This window comes from Pelodiscus sinensis, chromosome 8 (genome assembly GCF_052426305.1).
Source record: "Pelodiscus sinensis isolate ZL-2025 chromosome 8, ASM5242630v1, whole genome shotgun sequence".
NCBI lineage: Eukaryota > Metazoa > Chordata > Testudines > Trionychidae > Pelodiscus > Pelodiscus sinensis.
Window position 1 is genome coordinate 15,167,355 of NC_143059.1, and position 22,115 is coordinate 15,189,469.

At 40.7% G+C, this 22,115-nt stretch overlaps 1 protein-coding gene across 1 annotated transcript in view; it reads left to right on the top strand.

Moving 5' to 3' along the window:
• The window catches only part of NRG3 (neuregulin 3), a 912,476-nt gene that overhangs the window by 658,065 nt on the left and 232,296 nt on the right, over nucleotides 1-22,115 (top strand). Inside the window, exon 3 of the mRNA XM_006112415.5 lies at nucleotides 18,050-18,123. Coding sequence (XP_006112477.2) covers nucleotides 18,050-18,123 — 74 coding nt within the window. The remainder of the gene's footprint in view (nucleotides 1-18,049; nucleotides 18,124-22,115) is intronic.

Sequence of the window (22,115 nt, forward strand, 5' to 3'; positions counted from 1 at the left end):
TCTTTGGAGACCCTTCTCATGAGCACTGGGAGGAGGTGCTGCAGCTTCTAAGGATAGGAGCAGCTGAAGTGGTCCCCCTGGAGTTCATGGGAAGGGGTTTTTACTCCAGGTATTTTCTAGTCCCCAAAGCGAGGAGGAGATTTCACGCTATCCTAGTCCTCAGAGATCTAAATGTCTTCATCGCCAAAGCCAAGTTCAAGATGGTGATGCTGGCATCAATTATTCCTTCCCTCAACCTCAGAGACTGGTATGCTGCCTTCGATTTAAAGGATGCTTTTTTCAAGTTTCTATCATCCCTCACCCCAGGAGGTTCCTGTGTTTCACTATTGGCCAGGACCATTATCAACTTATGGCTTTTCTTTTCAGCCTTTCTATGGCTCCTTGGGTCTTTACGAATGGCATGGCCTTAGTCGCCGCCTTCCTGAGGAAGTGTGGGGTCCAGGTGTTCCCCTACGTAGACGATTGGCTAGTGCAGGGCCCTTCCATGGATCAAGTTCTGGCATACATTGTTATGGTGCAGGACCTTTTCTTGGAATTGGGCCTCCTCCTGAATGTGGCCAAGTCTACCCTGGTCCCCACTCAGGTTAGAGAGTTTGTGGGTGCTTGTCTGGATTCTACATTGGCCAGGGCCTCTGTACCCAGTTCCTGGCTATCAGGGTATGTCTACACTACCCCGCTAGTTCGAACTAGGAGGGTAATGTAGGCATACCGCACTTGCAAATGAAGCCCGGGATTTGAATTTCCCGGGCTTCATTTGCATAAGCGGGGAGCTGCCATTTTTAAAACCCCGCTGGTTCGAACCCCGTGCAGCACGGCTACACGGGGCTTGAACTAGGTAGTTCGGACTAGGCTTCCTATTCTTAGTTCGAGCCCCGTGTAGCCGCGCTGCACGGGGTTCGAACCAGCGGGGTTTTAAAAATGGCGGCTCCCCGCTTATGCAAATGAAGCCCGGGAAATTCAAATCCCGGGCTTCATTTGCAAGTGCGGTATGCCTACATTACCCTCCTAGTTCGAACTAGCGGGGTAGTGTAGACATACCCTCAGAGCAGTTACCATGGCTATGCAAGCATTTCCTATGACCCCAGCCAGAAACTACATGCATCTCTGGGGCTCATGGCCGCTGGCACATACGTGATTCAGACAATAGTCTTCAATTTATATCTTTGCCAACTAATATGCTCTAGCTTACCATGCTAGTGAAGATCTGGCTCTTGATAGGGCTGTCTTCCATTCAGTAGAAGGTTAGAACTGCTTTGGAGTCACCTACGGGGAATGGACACGAGCATTCACTCAAAGAAGAAAAACAGTTTCTAACCTCCGTAACTATTCTTCGAGAAGTGTTTCTGATGACTATTCCAAATCCTGACCACTTCTCTTCTTTGGAGTAGTCTGGTAAGAAGGAACTGAGAGAGTTGGGGCCAGCAGGGGTATTATTAGCTGCTATAGCAGCGCCACTCTAAGGGGTGGCTGAAGGGGTACTGCTAAGAGAAAAAAAATTTCCAGCGACTGTGCAGACAGCACACACACGTTTACATGGAATGCACATGAGCAACACATCTTGAAAAACAACAGTTACGAAAATAAGTAACCATTTTTTCAGAGGAAAATGAGAGATGAGTGATCTTTAAGTTGGTAGCTTTGTAATATTATTTTACGTAACAGCAAAACCATATTTCTATAAACAAAATGGTGGGAGTCTGTTCTTGTGGCAGAGGCCTGAAAAACCCTTCCGTCTGACAGCCGTCTCCTAATGCTATCACTCTTACTGATGTTTATGTTACATTATTACACGTCTTTTCTTTTTTGTGGAGATGCTCTACCAGATCCTGGGCAATATTCTCAAGAATGTATTCTTGTTACTGCTAACTCACCTCAGGGTACCAAAGATTTAACTACATGTGTGTGGCTGTATGCAGGGAAGAAAAGGGCATTTTCAATACATGATGAAAATAAAAAGCACCGTTAGCAATAAAGGCTCAGTGATGTGGCCCTCAGGAATCATCTGTAAAAGAAAAGACATTTTTCCCTTGTCCTATTAGTATGGTAACTGCCTTCCGCCCTTACTGATGAATGTAAAAGGTTAAGTGACTGTAGGATCCAGATTAATAGCACTGGACATTGTGGAACAGGCAGTTGCGGTATAAACTTTCTACCATCAGACAGCCACAGAATGCACTCCAAACCTGAGGTGGGTATGCCACTTGTAAGGTAAAGAGTAGTTCAGTGTCCCTTTACCATTCAGTACATGGCATTCCTGCTTAAGACTTCCAATAGTATGAGCAAGCTGGGGATTTCAACCTAATGGCGGGAACTGAACCTACTAACTAATTTTACCCAGACCACCAAAGGAAACAGACTTCTAGTTGTTACCTGTATTGAAGAGCATGGCTGACGTTATTTTTTATTTTCTCTCACCTGCATCCCAGGTATTGACACAGAATCCCCTCTTCCCACTCCAATCTTTTAACTCCTTTTCACTGTGCACCCTAGCCAAGATTTTTTTGAAAAATAGAGCACAGATTAAGACTTCTACGGCCATATTTAAAACAGTACAAGGGCCTGATGTTGAAAACATCTGAGCTGCCAAAGGTTGTCACTGTAGCCAAGGCCTCATCAGTTAAGGTATCTAAACACAGACCCAATTTAAAAAATCTTGATGAATTTTTAATTTTTTGTTTGTTCTTGGTTGGTTTTGTTTTTGCATAAACAGAAACAGCAGCATCCTTTTCTTGTTTTTAATAGTCCTTTTTTTTTCCAAGTTCAAGCCTGTTTGACATAACGAAATGTTGAAATTATACAGATCCTGAGATATAAACTATCAACAGTTGCACATTGGAGCTGAAGGATGAATTGTTATATATGCTGTAGTTTACAGCAGCCACAGAAAAAATGGTATCGTTTAACTCTTGAAATCAGTGAGTTGACACTTAAAAATTATTTTCAACTTTCAGGAACTGTCTTTTGTTTTCTGGTTGCAGTTTTCAAGCAGATAATACTTCACACAACAATTGCGAGCACAAAATTATGCAAGTACAGATGGTAACAGTAGGATTTTTTTTTTGCAGGCGCAAGTGAAAAATGTGTATTTGTTTTATTGGCCTTATCCCAAGCCTCTAAAATCAATGGGAGACTTTTAAATTATTTAATAGGTATTGGATCAGCCCTTGTGCATGTGGAGTTTCATAGAAGCACACTAGTTATTGGTGGATATCCAATACTAATGTCTCAGGCAAAAAAAAAGCCATATACTGTAATTGGATAATATACAGATGTACTCTGGCATATTTTCAAAGGTGATTCTCCTACTGTTTCTTTATTGTTAATTATAATAACCATAGAGTGTGATTCCTTAATTACTGTTTTCCTTAAAGTAAACCATGTAATTTTTACCCAACTTGACTAAAATAGAAACATCTGAACTGATCTAATAAATGGTCTGTAAATCTAGTCTAATTCAAGTTTTGGAATTTGGCCTCAGTGACTATTTTCTAATGTGCAACATCTAGTTTTGTGAAATCAAAGGTCCTTTTGCCAATTTTAACACATTCATAACCAAATTCAATTGAAATCCTTTTAAAACAGATTGGTTGTGTCTAGACTGGCAAGTTTTTCCACAAAACAGCTGCTTTTGCAGAAAAACTTGCCAGCTGTCTACACTGGCCACTTGAATTTCTGCAAGAATACTGACGATCTCATGTAAGAAATCAGTGCTTCTTGCGGAAATACTATGCTGCTCCCATTCGGGCAAAAGTCCTTGCGCAAAAGCTTTTGTAGACAGCTTTTCCGTTAAAAGCATTTGCGGAAAATCATGCCAGTCTAGATGTAGCCATTCTGAAAGTGGTGATGACATCAGAGTAGCATGTTGAAATTATTGTGGGATTTTAATAGTACTTCCAGGGTGAGTAAGGGTGACAGAATAAGCCATTGTACAAATAATGTCTCTTTGTTATGGCTGGCTGTTATCTGCAGAATACGTCCCTTTCTGCATTTTCATTCTGCTCCAAAAAAGCAATTAGTCTAAGGACTGTTCACAATCAGAGATTCTCTTGTTATCAAAAAATCTAAACACCACAAATATGGTTTTCCCCAGCAAAACAAAATTAGGTAAGAATCTTATTTCTTGTATTTATTTCTTAATATTCCAGGAAAAAAGTCATTTCCATTGCTGAATGCTGAATGCTGAATGCAATGGCTCAGTGCCAAAAACATTAAAAATAAACTGTAAGTCCTTAATTAGCTAAAATTAAGGACACTGACATTTTTGGCATCGCCCAGACCAGAAAGGAGATTGGCCAATGCAGCTGTGGTTCAGATGTCAGACATCACTAGCCAGAAGATTTCACCAGCTGGGTTACTCCTTGAAGGAGGACAGGGTGTCTCCAGTTCCCAGTATCTCCAAACATGCCCTCCCTGAGTTCTTAGCTATCAGCCAGTTGGACTATTCCCCTGTGGTTGATCACCCCTGAAGGCATGAAACCATTGCCCTAGTTATTAGTTCACTGTAGTGCCCACAGTCCATATTGTTTGCATACAAGAGACTTGTTTCTGCAATACATAAACATAAAGGCAAAACCTCAGGTTTTACATTTGCCTAGTAGATACAATCCCTTTTCTAATCCAAGTTGCCTCTGAACAGTTTTCCAGCATGCTACCTAACTATAGGGGAATCCAGCATTCTAATCTGAAGTCTCTGCCTCAGTTTCTGGATGAAAACCTTATTTTCAAACCTCTTATTTAAAAGATTTTTTTCTTTTTTTCTCCTGGCATAGTACCTCATGGCTATTTGAATTGGGGACATTCCCTCTTGACTTGATAACTGGGATATTAATTTCATTAACTGGACAATGGGTGGTCACTTGAAATTGGTTTCTGGGAAACTACTAAATTGGGGGTTACCCCTCCCTGCCAGACTACTTACTGCCCTGCTGGGAAGTGAAGCTAAGTTCACAAGCATTGTTTTCGATATACATAGATACATGCTTCCATAGCCATAGTCTGTGTGTACATATTGCATAATGACTATGGGTCGTCCTCGCTATAAATCCAAGATATGTTCCAAAAAACTGGGACATACAGTGAAACAACTTAAAGGGGGGAATTTTTTTTCCCGTGGCTGTCTCCCATTTGCACAAATTGGGGGAGGAGGGGTTGTACAACTTAAGAGCAGGGAATAGGAGGACTCCGAACGCATCAGTTCCCACAAGCGACAATGACTTTAGTTCAGAATGGATGTGTGCAACTTATAGTGGGATCACATTCTGAATGTTGAAAGTTTTCATAAAAGACTTTCCTCAGTACCACAGCATGCAGTGCCCACCCCACCTCCTGGGTGCCCCTTGTCCTACCTTCCCCATGCTGGAGCTGGCTACAGTTCTGTCTGTCTGCTCCTGGGGAGGGACTGGAGCCCACCACCCTGTGCTCCCCATGTGAATGCCCTATTCTCTGGGGCACTACAGGCCCCATGCTGCTTTCCAGGTACCTCTTAGCCTGCCTTCCCCCTTCTGGAGCCTGCTTTGGTTATGTTGGTCTGCTCCCAGGATCAGGGTGGGGGATTGGAGCCCATCACCCTATGGTCCCCAGGTAAATGCCTGATCCTCTCAGCCACTTCAGGATCCACTGCACCACCCTACCATCAGGGTGCCCCTTATCCTGCCTTCCCCATGTAGGAGCTGGATCCAGTTCTGGGGCAGCCAGTGTTGGCAGTCCTGTCGCTCCTGGGGGGCATGGATAAGGGTATCAACTGCTAATTGTATGGGAGAAAAAGGGGTATGAAACCTTCTGTTCTTCTTGCAGGTTCCTGGACCCTGATTATCACAACCATGTATCTGTTTCTTTAAAATATGCATGTCCTGCTCAAAGCAAACATGCCATTAATATTATATAACAATACACACAAACACAAATCAAACCGGGCTCCCTCATGATCGCTATTCCCTCCCATGCAGTACTGAAGAAATTACAGGGAAAGATCTCCATACAATCATTTCACACACACACACCCTCGCGTCCCCCTCCATTAGCTCAAAGGAAGCCTGGAAGGTAAATAAGCTTGGCAGCATGCGTTCTTGGGTCATCCGCCTCGTCTGCCACCTGTTTAAGCTCAGGAGCTGTTCACTTGAATGGCTCCAAGGACCTTTGCTGTCATGATGTAGCTGGGTCAGGAGAAACCAGGTAGTTACAGCTTTCCTGCCAAGAATAAATGGGGGGCGGGGAAGGGAAAGTGTTGTGGGCTGCTGCTGAGATGTTAACATCCAGCTACCAGTGGAGACTGTGAGCTTGAACAACAGAAAGGTGGGATGGCTCTCGCAATCAACTGATCTCAACTCCATTTCCTTCAATTGCTTCCCCCAAGATTACCTCAGCTTTGTCTGGCTTGAGCGTTATCCAGCTGGCTGTCATCCAAGCCACAATCTCCATTAGACCCTGAAAGAGCCAGTCAACTGCACCATCTGAGTTGGAATAAATAGAGACATAGAGCCATGTGTCAGCCGCAGGCTGAGTGCACGGCACTCTGCAAGAGTTCGCTGTCGCCACTAACAGCCTCATTAAATTCTGAACCAGAGGGTGACAAAATGGTACCCCACATCAAAGAATACTCAGAGCAGATGAGCAATCATCCAATAACATCCTCTTTTGCCCCTAAAAGAAACAAGAAGGAATACTAAAGACAGTATTAGAAAGATAGTAACTGAAATACTGCATTCCTAGCATATCTGGTGTGTTTTAGCTTGTGCTGATGATAGCTAAATTAGAGTCCAGATCCTGAGCTGGTGTAAATCTGTGAAGCTCAGCTGATGGCAATAGGGCTATGCTGACTTACACTATCAGAGGAGGTGGCTCTAAGTGGCCAAAAGAAGACCTAAAGGAAGATGGACTCTTCAAAAACAGAGCAACTGCAAACCTACACACAAATTATGGCTGCATCTAGACTAGCAAGTTTTTCTGCAAAAGCAGCTGCTTTTGTGGAAAAACTTGCCAGCTGTCTACACTGGCCGCTTGAATTTCCACAAGAACACTGACTTCCTACTGTCTGAAATCAGAGCTTCTTGCGGAAATGCTATGCTGCTCCCATTCGGGCAAAAGCCTTCTTGCGCAAATGCTTTTGCGCAAGAGGGACAGTGTAGACAACGCGGTATTGTTTTGCGCAAAAAAGCCCCGATTGCAAAAATGGCGATCGGGGCTTTCTTGCGCAAAACCGCATCTAGTTTGGCACGGACACTTTTCAGCAAAAAGTGCTTTTGCGGAAAAGTGTCTGTGCCAATCTAGACGCTCTTTTCTGCAAATGCTTTTAACGGAAAACTTTTCCGTTAAAAGCATTTGTGGAAAATCATGCCAGTCTAGACGTAGCCTATATGTTTGGATAATTTGACTGAATTCCAGTGAGCTGTTGACATGATCTCTGATACAAATGTAACACATCTCGGATACAAATGTAACAGCAATGTACTATGTCCATAGAAAACTCCAACAAGGGCAGCAACATTTCTGTACTCAAATCCAGCAAGCAAAGTAATTCACGGTATCTCTCTTCCTCATGCTCACCTCCGGCCAAAGAGCAATAGCAATCCAAGCAATAGGAAAACACACATGCATGCAAAATGCACATATATGCGTGCGCACACATACCCCACTTCAGTTCTACTTATTTAAAGTATGTAATAAAATAAAGCAGAACAGCAGCGTGTCCACATTCATAAGGCAAGAAGAATAAGACTATCCAGCTGGGATAAAGCACTTTTGATGAGTAAATCTCCTTCTTTTGTATGGCTGGTTCAGAACAGCAACTACAATTTAATCAGCAGATCTCAAAGCATGTTACAATGCAGGGCAGTATTATCATCATCATTTTACAGATGGGGAAACTGAGACAGGGAAAGGTAAAATGATTTGCCTATGGTTACCCAGGAAGCCAGTGGCAGAGCTGTAAAGAGTATCCTGAATCCCAAGAGGACTTATCTATATGAGGATATTTATCGGCAGAGAAAGTCACTTACTCTGGTATCAGTGTGTATGCACAGGTAGTTATACCAGAGCACATATAGCAGTAGAATTATACTGCTATAATTGTGCTGGTAAATTTTCCTGTGCATAGATAAATCCTAAAACTCCAAAGTTTCTTCAAACAAAACCATACTTAGTAACTCTTTAGACTTCATCCATTCTTCTCTACAGATGTAAAGCTATAGCTTGCACCATGATGTAGTCCTTTGTATTGCAGTGACCATGATGTAGTCCTTTGTATTGCAGTGACAATGTACAACAGCCCTTGGAGGAAGTATTTAGCCACAAGAGGCTCATCACAGGGATTTTCCAGTGGTGTAGAGTGAGTGAAACAGCTCCTGTTCCTGCCACCAGGGTAGCTGTAGAAAAAGTGGGCTTCCCTTCCATGTTGTTGGATGCAAAACAGCCTGTCTGTCTTGGTCACTTTTTGAATAACATTCACCACCAAGTCAGGAAGAGCTGGTGCCACAAAAGTATTTTCTCTTCATCATTCTCCTTACAGATCAGTTCTGTTCCTTTCAAATGTGTCATATTCATCTGTAATTTTCCTTGTGAACCACTGAGACTATAGTTATTAACTTTAGAACTTGTTTGCCAGCAATGCCAGGAGACAGACATTCATAGAAACCACATATCCTTACCCTACCCTATCCTGAACAATCCACAGTGATGTATTATTAGAAGAGGTTGACGCGAGGAAAGCTTCGAGAGAGTTCTTTTGTCACCAATCAGAAATGCTAGAAGAGGCAAAAGTTCTAAACAAATAAAATGTTAGTACTTATGACAGGCTTTTTCCTGTTGCAATTTGGTTCATTGAACTGATTCATTAAATTCTGAGTACTACATATAAATTATTTTTTCTGAAAATTAGGGAGTAAAGTAACAAATCCACGAAATTGGTTGGGACCCTGAGTACGTCTACACAGCAACATTATTTTGAAATAACTTAGTCCGCATCTACACAGCAAGCATTTATTTTCAAATAATGTCAAACTGGAGGACTTCTCACTCTGACTCCTGTAACCCTCATTGTACAAGGAGTAAGGGAACTCAGAGGAAGAGTGCTCTATTTCAAAATAAGTGCTGTGTAGACACTCCCAATTTCGAAATAAGCTATTTCAAAATAATATACTCAATTGATGTAGCTCAATTTGCATAGCTTACTTCAAGTTAAGCCCTGTTCTGTAGACACCCCTCCTATGACTAGCATATTCTGCTATACAAGAAGCCAGCTAACACTGGTTTTATTTACTGTCGTTATTTACCTCTGTTGGTATGTGGGCTTCTTTTATGTTCCTCATTTTTCTTTATGCTAAGTTAACAATTAAAGCCTTGGGAGCCCAGTTTTTAATCATGGCTCTTGTGACCAAGGTTTAATCCTTGGTCCAGATTTACTGGTGCATTCTGGCTTCTTTTGTGCTGTTCTAGTGACATCAGAGCACCATACGTTCAGTTAACCATTTTGCCTAAGTTTACGGCATTGTTGCATGGTAGAAGCAGCTGAGTCATAATGGTTAATCTTGTTCTTCTGGCAAGTGTAGAAATGAACTAATGAATTGTTCGATCAGCTAGGCTGCGTCTAGACTGGCATGATTGTGCGGAAATACTTTTAACAGAAAAGTTTTTCCGTTAAAAGTATTTCCGCAAAAGAGCGTCTAGATTGGCATGGATGTTTTTGCACAAAAAGTGCTTTTGCACAAAAGCATCCATGCCCAGTATAGACATGCTTTTGTGCAAGAAAGCTCCTATGGTCATTTTAGCCATTGAGCTTTCTTGTGCAAAAAATTAAGGTGCCTGTCTACACTGGCCCTCTTGCGCAAGTATTCTTGCGCAAGAGGGCTTATCCCTGAGCAGGAGCGTCAAAGTATTTGCGCAAGAAGCACTGAATTCTTACATTAGAATGTCAGTGCTCTTGCGCAAATTCAAGTGGCCAGTGTAGATAGCTGGCAAGTTTTTGCACGAAAGCAGCCGCTTTTGCGTAAAATCGTGCCAGTCTAGACTCACCCCTAGAGTCTTGACTTACCCCTTTAGTGAAGAATATACAGTTTGTACACCTGACATCTTATAAGAATAGTATCACAGGAGAGTTATGGGTTGCTGGGGAAGGACAGTATTACCCTGTTTTTTTTTGTTTTGACCCTAGCTGGTTCTGTATCCCCATATTGGGGGTTCAAGGTGACTCTGCCATTCATTGTCTTCTGGTGAACTGATCCCAACTGGTTGTCTGCTGTAGACAATGAATGAAATGCTACATCTCACTTAGCCATCACACATGTTATAAACTGGTCAGGGAAGTATGATGTCTCCATGCTAGCAAGAAACCTATTTAGAAATAATGCAGCAGCTAGTGTGGTTGGACAGTAATACCACAGATGTGGCCCGGATGCAACAGGAGAATCCTGTGGAAATTGATGGGTTTTCTGTAACTTATACAGCAAAGTTATTTTGGAATAATGGCTGTTATTCCAAGATAACTACGCAAGCATCTACACAGCAATTCCACTATTTCAAAATAATTTCAAAATAATGGACAATTTAGTCTGACTTCTGTAAACCTTGTTCTACGAAGAATAACGCTTATTTCGAAATAGCTATTTCAAAATAGGGTGTGTGTAGATGCTCCACTGCTGCTATTTCAAAATAGCCCCTCCCCAGGGTCATTCTAAGTTATTCCTCCTGGGGCTCTACATCAAGATAGCTCATCTACATTAAGGAAGCCTGCCTCGGACTAATTTTGAGGCTTTCCTATGTGCTATTTCGAAATAAGCTATTTCAGAATAACTGTTCCAGAATAGATTATTCTGAAATAACTGTGCAGTGTAGGTGTAGCCTTTGAAGCCCAAAGTTTCCTCTCAGGAAGAGAATAAGAATCCATGTCTGTATTCATTTCTATATACTGTGATCTGATATTAAAATCAAGAGAGAGGATTAACTTAGGTCAGCATCCTCTGTTGCTATGGCACTCTCGTGACTGTTGTTGTTTTTGGCTCTGTCGCCTTTCCTCCTACTTCTTTTCATTTTTCTTGCTTTCTGCCATACAGACACAGGGAGAACAGACTGCCTGCTGTCTGAGCTCCCAACGCCCACGTTCATTCCCACTATTAAGAAAAATAATACTTTTTCCGTCCTTTAACAATTTGCTTGTTAAACGTGGTTACATGAGCCCCTTATAAAAGAATCTTGTTAATTCTCAAAGCCTTGTGTGAGCATCTGCATCACAATACTGAGATGTTTCTGCAGTCTCATGAAAAGAAACATGCCATTTCCTCCACCCTGCTTGATATACACTTTGTGATCAGACTCCTATAATTTCTGGCAAGCCATCTATAATAATTATCTGATTTGGAGTTTAAATAGCATATTTATGTTGTAATTCTGTAAGGATCGTAGTGGGTGTAAACCTAATTTTATGAGTGCTAACTCCTTCGCAGATTTTGACATAACTTAGCATTGCTCATACAAATCACTCATGATACCACACTATCATCTCAGAAAAAGCCACCCACAGCCAAAAAATCCAGCAATGTTTTAATGAGTCAAATCCTTATGGCACTCTCTCAGTCCTGTTTTAGAAACCCTTTCCCTTTCTTCTTATATCATGCATGAAATCTTGGCGGTGCTGAGGTTAATGGTAAAATCCATGGCTAGGACTTCATTTCTTTAAGTACTAATACCCGAGGATTCTAGTTTTCACACTATGATTTCTGGTTTATGTCCTAACTCAGATTAAATTTCTTTGGCACAGCCCAATGACTGCATTGATCAAATCGTATGGACCACTGGGACATTTCCTAAACTAGATTTGTGATTTCTGGCTCTGAGAATAAACACATATGCCATTCTGACTAGTGCTTTTGAGCTTTCCATAATTTAATAGCTATAAATGGTGGCATGTGAAATACCTTGCCCAGCAGAAATTCTAACATGATTTTTTTTTCGAGTTAAGACTACTCTGGTTTTTCATTTTTTTGTAGATATGAAGAAACATGGTTATCCTGGGTATACTTGGCCTTTGCTTTCATTCTGAGTAGGAACAATCATTTCACTCTTTCATTTCAATCAATTCTCTCTTTTAAATTAGTATGCTTCCAGTTTATGAGGTAATAACCTTGTTGTGGGCTTATTAAACCCAACTCTCTGCCACAGCCTCTTAGAGAGTCCCATTTAATGCTCCTATGTATTTGCCTTTAGCTCAAGGAATACCATGTTATACAGAGTACAGGGTATGGCTGTTCTACAGAAATGTGCATTCTGTCATCTGCATTCTGATTGGCTGCTATTGTTTCCTTTGCTTTCACTGAAAACTATTTTCAGAATTCTCTTTTTGTGAGCTTAAAACAAATACGAATGCCACAACTTCAGAGCCCTTTTCTGCAACTCCTAATCCAGTCTTCACAATACCTTTCCGGTTCCTCCTTACTTCTTTAGGAAAGCTTAGGTGTACATCTTACTTCCATCAAGTATTTTGTATTCAGTTCCTGTGATTAGGTGGGGATAAGGTCAGAAATCAATTTAAATAGACGTGTTTGTTGTAGTCATATATGTGGAGATTTCTGAGGGCAGTAGTTGATTAAAGGGGTAGGATTTTCAGAGTATCCTTTCATTTTGATCATCAATAATGGCTATCATTCTGCACATTATACCATTTTTAAGTAATAACTAGAGTTATTTTAGTAAATGAAGCCCTCTCAGCCAGTCAGATTTGAGGAGGTAAAATAGTTGAGAAATATCTATAATAAATTCCTGTGCTAACATTGAGTGAAATATATATTTCAGTATCATTTACTATCAATATTAATAATAGATTAAATGGTAGTCTAAACAGGGAGAATAAACAGGAGTATCTTTTTTATCCTATCACATTTATAGGATTCAAGAAAAATACAGAGGAAAACAAACTGATTCTCATAAATCAGTGGAAAATATATTGTAGCTATAAAGCACTGGGAATAGGAACCTTGATCACCTTTTTTTTGTGTTTGTGTTTTCACACAGTGGATATCTTGAGTGATCTACATGTTGTAGAATAATGTAGTCAGTTTAGTGTCCTGGACAACATGATCAGAGAGAAAGTGGACTGCCAATAAAAAGATGAAACAGCCAACCTACTAAGTTGTGACTAAATTAAGCAAAATTATGCTTATTTAAAAAAATAAGGGAGTGGGGCTGTGGGCATTAGCAAAATTTTCAGTACTTTTCCACAGTCTTAGTTGTCATTCTTTTTTTCCCCATAGTATTCCAAATGTAACTCATTGCATTTCATTCCCATCTTTTTTTGTTCTAATTTCTAGGTGTACACACTTACCTTGGCATTCAGAATGAACAAATAGAGAAGTTGATTTCCTTAGTTTATTTCAAGGAGGAAAAGATGCAAACAAACTACATATGGTTTAGGAAGGCCCTAATTTACCGAAACACTTAAGCATTTGCTTAAGTCTGTTCATATACAGCAAAGCTCTTAAGTGATTTGCTGAATAGGGATGGAGGTTAGCATGTGTTCGATCTGCTCTGTTGAACTGAGTCTTACATACACCTTGAAAGCTTTTAGTTCCCAGAAATCAATGTCTTCTGCAACCTCCATTTTTTATAAAGACATGCTTAACAAATCCTTGTATGTTATGTAATAAAATAGTCACCGTTGCAATAGTCTATTTCATCTAAGTATTTTAAAGATTTTGCTCCTTAATCACAGTTTTTCAAATGCAGCCATAAATACAATTTTTATCATTTCCACAGCTTGTTGGCAATATTCAGCCAGCTCATTTAGGTTTTTTTGAACTTATTAATGTGACATATCTGTGATTTTTAAATGGGGAGGCTTTCATTTGTCACTTTCTTAAAGGCATACTGACAATTAAGAGTGTTATGCTTAGGCATATCAAAGATGATGGGTACAACTACTGCCAATTTAGAATCACAGAGGCTGTTTTAGCATGGGTTAGAGAGCCACAACATTATCAAGTTTCATTATCTCTTACTGCTCTAACTGTCAAATGAGAGAATAAAGTGGGTCTGCAAATGGTTATTACTTTTTCTGCCATCTCATGAGACTAGATTGCAAAGCCTTCAAGTTCAGTATTATTTATAGTATATTAGGTCACATTGCAGCTTGAAACATGACAATTCTTAAATTAAACACTTTAAATAATTGGTAAGACATAAGAAACAACTTATAATTCCCACTTAAATATTGTTTACTTTGTGTAAGGCTCTCTTTGTGTGTGTTAAATAAACCAATATAGTTTCACCTATGAACAATATTTTTTTAATTATAAAAGTACTGAAAATATATGAATAATTATATGTTATACCAACCTGTGCAATGAAGTGCCTGATTCTATATGCTAGCCCATGTCAACCCAAGCAAGTAGTGAGTGTTGCATTACTCAGTCCTTCAGAGCCCAGTGGAATTATATATTAATGCTGACACAGAGACAAGGAGAAAGGTATGCTGTGGAATCAATGTGGAGGCTGCACATTCGTTAAAACAATTAGCCAGTGGGGAAGCCCAGCACCACCACCTTTTCTGACTACCAAGCATTGCTGTTCCAAATATTTTAAATGCCCACCAGGAGAAGTGAAAAAAACAGATTGACAGAGCCAGAGGAGTACCCAAACATCAGCTTCTTCAAGATAGCCCCTACAGAGAAAACAACAGAGCTCCACTTGTCATCACCTACAGCCCCCAACTTAAACCCATCCAGTGCATTATCAGCTGTACCACCTATCCTGGAAAATGACCCTTCACTCTCACAGGCCTTAGGGGACAGGCCAGTCCTCGCCTACAGACAACCCCTTAAGCTCAAACAAATTATTTCCAGCAACCAATCAGCACACCTCCATCATAACCACCAAGGAACCCACCTCTGCAATCAGCCCTGGTGCCAACTCTATTCACACATGTATACAAGCAACATCATCACAGGACCTAACCAGATAAACCACATCAGAGGCTCATATAACTTCACATCCACCAATATGATCTATGCCCTCTGCCATATATATTGGCTGAACTGGACAGTCTCTATGACAAAGGATTAATGGACACAAATTAGATATTCCAAAAGGTAACACACAGAAATCTGTTGGGGAACATTTTCACTTCCCTGGGCACTCATTAATAGATCCCAAAGTTTCCATATGATTACAAACCAATTTAAAAAAACAGCTTGAAAGGGAAGCTCGAGAGCCTAATTTCATTTCCAAGTTTGGTACCTACCATACAGGTTTGAACAAAGACCTTAACTAGATTACCCGCTACATTCCACATCCTAATGCCACACAACACACCCCCCCATGCCTCCCCAAATACCAGTACTTAAGGGTACTTCAGACCCTCTCTATCAGCTTCATTTAGCATGAAAACTTTAATTGACTATTCTTTTCCTATTTTTCTCCTCTCCTCTTCTCTCCCTCCCATTCCCTCTCTTTCGCTGCTATTTATTTGGAAACTGGACCCCTAAAACTCCAGTAATCTAAAGAAGTGTGTGATGCCCATGAAAGCTCATGATACCATCTACATGTTTTGTTAGTCTCTAAGGTGCTGCAGGACTAATCATTGTTTATAAAGTTTTTTCTAAAGTTTTTTAAAGTTTTTTCTATTTTTTTTCAGACTCACATGGCTACTATTCAGTTATTTGTGACTCAGCAATAGCATTGTACTGTAATTTTACCATATTTGAACAGAACTTCAAAGAATCCACATAATTGACACAATAGATTCTTAAATTTTAAAGTCCGAAGGGATCATTATGATTGTCTAGTCTGACTTCCTGCATAACACTAGCTTTAGGACTTCCTGACTGGGATTAAACACTGGTATCAGTAGAGAATGGTTTGTCCTGTGCTCACTGATGGCAAAGTTGTTATCTAACACATTTCTTCATTGCCATTATCAGGTGCAGTAATGTTTGGTAATTTTATAATATGGACAATACCAGGGATGTTGAGGTAGCCCAGCAAGAGAGAGAAGCTTTGATATAAACACATCCGTAGCTTTGATTTTTTTTTATTTTCTAAATTTATATTGAAGTTGAGTCTGTTGTCAGCACAGATGTTTGAATGTTTGCAGCACAGCTGTGCTCTCACATAGTCTGTAAATATGGTATTCCGAGCTCAGATCTTAGGAGATGCCTGTCTCACCAAAATATATATTTATTAACCTAAAAGCAAGAATTTAAATACCACTTCTCATTTCCAAAAGCAATTCCTTAAGGAACCATGACTAGAAACATTATGTCATGAAGGAGGCAAGGTTTGCTTCTGTTCCACAATGCCGTTACGTGAGCCAAGATTTCGTCTTCTTACTCTTAGACAATTTGTCAATACTAAGATGAGCATATTGTTTACGTCCTATCCAAATACTTTAGTGATGAAGGGGCCTCCTTGCTGACATTTATAAGTCATTGCCACTTCCCCTACCCAACAAAAATATACATTTATGGAAGAATTTCAATACCCTTATTCATATTCCCGAAGACAATGGGGCTATGTCTACACTGGCCCCTTTTCCGAAAGGGGCATGTTAATTTCACAGGTCGTAATAGGGAAATCCGCGGGGGATTTAAATATCCCCCGCAGCATTTAAATAAAAATGTCCGCCGCTTTTTTCCGGCTTTTAAAAAAGCCGGAAAAGAACGTCTACACTGGTCTATTCAAAGTAGGAATAAGAGATCCTCCGGAAAAGGGCTTTTTTCCGGAGGATCGGGGCCAGTGTAGACGTTCTTTTCCGGCTTTTCTAAATGCCGGAAAAAAGCGGCGGACATTTTTATTTAAATGCCGCGGGGGATATTTAAATCCCCCGCGGATTTCCCTATTACGACCCGTGAAATTAACATGCCCCTTTCGGAAAAGGGGCCAGTGTAGACGAGCCCTGGGTGTAATGTGGAGTAAGCACCTATTTGGTGTAATTAACAGTATTAGAATCTGACCATAAAATAAATAAATGTGTTAAGGCAGCAGTTTGCCTGCTCCAGATTGGTGAGAGAGAAATATTGCCGAAAGGCATCCTACCCTTTAGGCATGGCAAGAAAGGACCTTAAAATTAATGGCAAGGTAAATATTCACTATTTATTAGGACAGTCAAAGCCTGAGAAGCTGTAAATGTGCCATCTGGTACAGGACCGAGGCTCTATAAACCTGTACACCAATGTACTGATCATTTATTTTAATGCATATCACTGCTTTTTTACTAGCCTTAAAAAAAAACATTTAAATGTTTTCTTTTGACCAGGCCCGCTGGCCGGGGAGAGGAAGGGGGCAATTGCACAGGGGCCTGGTGGAGTTAAGGGAGCCTGGCAGAAGTGGCAGCCCTGACCCAATCCTTTTCAATAGTGTCGCTGTGGCAATGTGGAGGTCCCAAGCTCGGATCCACAGAGCAACAGAGTGGGAGGGGGGCCCGGAGCTCCTAGATGCTCTAAGCCCCATGCTTAGATCAGGGGAGAGCTAGGTTGGGAAGAGAAAGAGGGGGCTGAGCTCTAGGGGAAGAGCCGGGCATGGGACTGCAGGGAGCGAGGGCCGCGTTGGGAATAGGAACTGGACTGGGAATGCAAAAGAGATGAGGGGTGCAAACAAGGGTAGACAGGGATGGCTGAGAGAAAGGAGCTGAGGACAGGACCACTGGGGGGGTAGTGCTGGGCTGGCGGTGCAGAGAGGAGAAGGAGGATGAGAAAAGTGCCTCCAGGCAGGTGGGGGATGAGGCAGCGACCAATCAGAGCACCCTCTGATTGAGGGGCAGTGCTCAGGGTTTCTCAGGGTGGGGAGGTGGGTGTCTTGTGACTCCCTCCCAAGGAGGGGAATGGGGGACCACTGTTATCAGGCCTTCTTTTGATATAAAATGATCAAGAACTCTTCAGGGATCGTGTTCTTGAAATAGAGACTATTTTCTGTCACCCAATTTATGTACAGCAATAAGCTGTTTCTGCAATACTTTGAATTATCAGGCCCCTATGCACGTCCTCTGGAGCATTGCTTCCAGCTGACAGGATGTCTTGAATTTAACTTTTTACTACACCATGCGTATGTTTGTCATTTATCCCCTTTTTCTCAGGTGCAAAGAGGGCTACCAAGGAGTCCGCTGTGATCAATTTTTGCCGAAAACCGACTCAATCTTGTCAGATCCAAGTATGTCAAATGTTTTTTCTGCTATCTTTATCACATGCTGGAGGCAGCTCTTGCCATGAGAGATGACCCTTTGCTTACTGTTGGAGATTCTATTATGGCCCATTTCAATTGCTTTTAAAGAATGGTATCCCTTTAGCATAAGTCTTATAAATCTTAGTGATCGGATAATTTTTGCAGGAGAAAAGGACATACCTCTATAAGTGATTTTAAAAAAGAAAAGAGGTATCCATAGCAATAAAATATATTGGATCAAAATCTCAGCTGGCATAAAATGGCATAGTTCCATTGACTCTGGTGGAATTGTGCCTATATTTTCCAGCTGAGGATTCTAATCTTTATTTTTTGTACCCTTTTGTTTTGTGCTACTGATAAAACAATATGATTCCAAAGAGGGAAAAAAAAAGATCAACTGAAAAGTACAAAAATTCATATTCCTTAAAGTTTAACATTAAATATATAGCAAATAAGTGGTCTCCTCTTTATTTGTTCTAAACATTCTGGATTAGAAAGTTGTACTTTGCTTGCGAAGTAACGCTTTACTTTCCATGAGCAAAAACAACAGAATGTAGCTCTATGTTACAACTCCTCTTGTATGCCCATATAGGCACATGTTCTTTTTTTGTCTTGTTGCTGATTTTTAGTCTGTTTGCATACAAATGTATGTAATTATCTTAGCAGAACAAGGCACATGTCTTAAAAAGGGATCCCATTCAACAAATAAAATGAAAGTATTCATTTCATTTTCTTAGCTGATTTTTTTTCTTGAAGAAAAACAAAAAATGCATAAAACAAAGGGTCATGTCTAGTCTCATTAATTTCTTCTTTCTGGAAAAGTAATACATTTCTAGAGAGATTGTTTTAAAATGATACTTGTTTTTCTCTATTTTTGTGGTTGCTGGTTATTTTTGTTGTTTTCTTCCTTTGCTAGGTGTCGAAAAGGCTATTTGGATGACTGCTGCCAGAGATACCTGTTGCTCTGCAGTATTGTATGTCTGATGGCTCACATTATAGATTGCTTTGTGTTTGGTCTAGCTTTTCTTATAGCCTGCCCTTTCATTGTAGTCATATCAGTCTATTCATTGTAGACTATCCTAGCCCACTAAGTTGTGTGCATTAGGGTCACCAGCTGTCAGGCAGGCAGGTTCCATGGATTTTAAAAACAAGGGAAAGAAAAATCAATCCGTAACATTAAGACAATGTGATGCTTATCTGACTTGGTTTTATCAGGAGACTGTAGTCTAGTATTTCTGGGCTGGAGGAGCGATCTTGCAATGAATTCCAGTCAAGGCCTGATTCAATGCACAATGAAGTAAATGGAAAGACTTATTATGGTGCAGTTAGGCCAAAAATTCCAGAATTTCTATTATGAATGTGTCCAATGTTTCCTCAAGATTCTCAAGCATTGTTTTCCTATTGTTTTTGACATCGTGTTTATTGTTTGTACTAATTTCCATTGACATGGGAAGCACTGTTACTCCAGTTGGCTTATATTGGTACTGACTACAAATATTTACGCAGTCAGCAGAGTCTGTCCTGTAGTTTAAATCTCCACTGAAATCTTCCTCTCAGACTTCTTGATAATGAAGGATAATTTAATTTTGTTCCACCTGGGCTGTGTTCAGAAATCTACTTCTATATTGACTTCAAAGCAAGCATCTAGGTCCTCATGTGATGTGAATTGTTATAGCCTCACTGAAGTCAAAGAACAACCCAAGAATTTTCCCACTCAAAAAGAAAAATTGTGGCAGGGTTGACCACTAGCTAAAGATTTGCCCAGGCAAGCCTGGCATTCAACTTGTATGTAATACTTATCTGTGTTCAACAGTCAAACATTTTGTGTTGCTTGTGTTTGTGCATACAGGCACATTTGGTGGGGAGTGCATGTGACCATATCTGTGTTGGTTCTAAAAGTTGCTTGCCTCTTTTATTGATTGTGTTAACTCCTTGTTCTCTGGTAGAAAATGATGAAATGTTATTTTAGATGATAAGTAAATTCTGTATTTTCCCTTCTATTTCTCTTCCCTCTGGACAGGACTAATGAGAACCCCAAATTTATTATCATTATTTAGTTTCAGTAATGATTGTTGTTTATATAACTTCAAGAGCGTGCTTAGTACTTGGCATTATTTCTTGTCCAACACATCTCCATAGCCCTTAGAGGCTCTGATACTTCCCGAGCTTCACCACATTTTAGCTGTGTGTCTGAGCAGCTGTAGAGCTAAGTCAATTTGTCAGATGTAAATATTGACTTTGAAAAGGCTTAGATCCCTACTTGTGAGTTTTTGTGTCAACACCACACTGATTATCTCAGGCCCGCGGGCCTGATCCCAATTGACTTCAGGGAGACTACACTGAGTTGGAAGCACTGCACTTTGTAGTCATCATAACCAGGATTGGGCCCTGTGATTCCTAATTCTATGACCATTAATAATAGGGGGATAAACATGACACTAATCCTTCCTTTGACCTGATCGTCCAGATTAGCATTTTCATAGTGGTTATTTGATTTGTAAATAGACAGTAAACAACAAGCAGAAACAGAAGAATAGGTGATGGAAACAAAGTGTAGACCATAAATGTCTAGCCACTGACAACAAAGCAACTAAGTTGTCTTAAGAGCTCTACAGATCCATTTCCATTTTAGGAGACCTCCCACTTTGCTGTGGTCAATTTTAAAACCCAGGAACAAAGGCCACTTGCATTGTATTTCCAACAGGCTTGATGGACTATAACCCTGAGGGTGGGTGTTGAGGCCATGGCCCCTGCCCTTTGCCCTCAGGTGTGTCCAACTATGGGAGGCCAGAACCCTCGCCTGCTCTCTTCTTCTGTGCTGGAGGTAGATGATAGGTGGGGAGTCACGTCCACCCTTCTCACCCAAATCATGAACTGCTGTGCTCATTCAGGACCAATGACCAAGTATCACTCTGGGTGACAGGATCTCACATTGGACCTTTCTAACTCTTCACGTCCAGCTGAACCTGCCAAAAATGTCTTAGAGGGGTAGCTGTGCAAATGACCAATTTGCAACCCTAGACCAAGTTATCGGAACACTAGCTAGAAAGTGGAAAAAGTACACAGCAGTATGGTGATTTTTCCAAAATCCTTTCCAACCCTGAAAACTCATGGTTCCATGAGGGCACATGTGAGACAGGAGAATGTGGAAAGGAGAGAGAGGGGTATCTCATTTCCATGCTGGCATCTACTGCTGAAATGGGCTGAATAAAACCTTTGGTTTGAGGTCTGTGTCCAGAACTGAATTTTGTGGCCTGAAGGGAGGGGTTTTAATCCCTTCTGCAGTAATTACACTATAGAAAAAATCCATCTGTTTATAGGATCAGAGCCTTCAAGTCCATAAAGCTGCACGCAAAGTTTATCTGGAGTTAGTCACTTTCTTTGGCCAAATCAATGTCAGGGTTTTTTTAAGACTAACGATATAACACACATAAGATCATAAAGTAAAAATCTCAAAGGTCACTGAGGTGAAGCAGGCTAACCATAACAAATGTGTTATCAAATGTTTGTATCCCGGAGGCCAGTAGGATTAGAAGAAGGAGCTGCATTGACCCCAAATGATCAGGTGGAGTCCTTGAAATGACAGGACAAGATTGGATTTGTGTATTTGGGGTAAATGGGCCTGACATTTCTGTTAGCAATAAGTTGTAGGGTTATATAAATGGAGTGCCCTTAGGGTGCAAGGCAGACATCACAGATCAGCCTAGCAAAGCAATGAGAGGGCCCCAGAGCCAATTGTGAGTATTAAAGAAGAAATTCTGATTGGGTATGTGGAAAAAAAGAAGTAGAAACACATTTGAAATTGTTCTGAATTTAACAGGCAAGAAAAGTCACATCACGTGGAAGTGCAACATTCAACATTGGGTTGTCAGTTCTCCACATAGACTTAGGGCTATCATTCTTGTTGTCATCATTTGGTTCCACGTAAAACTCCATAGACAGATCATGTTCTCCTTCCTCCTCTGTTTTAACAATTTATT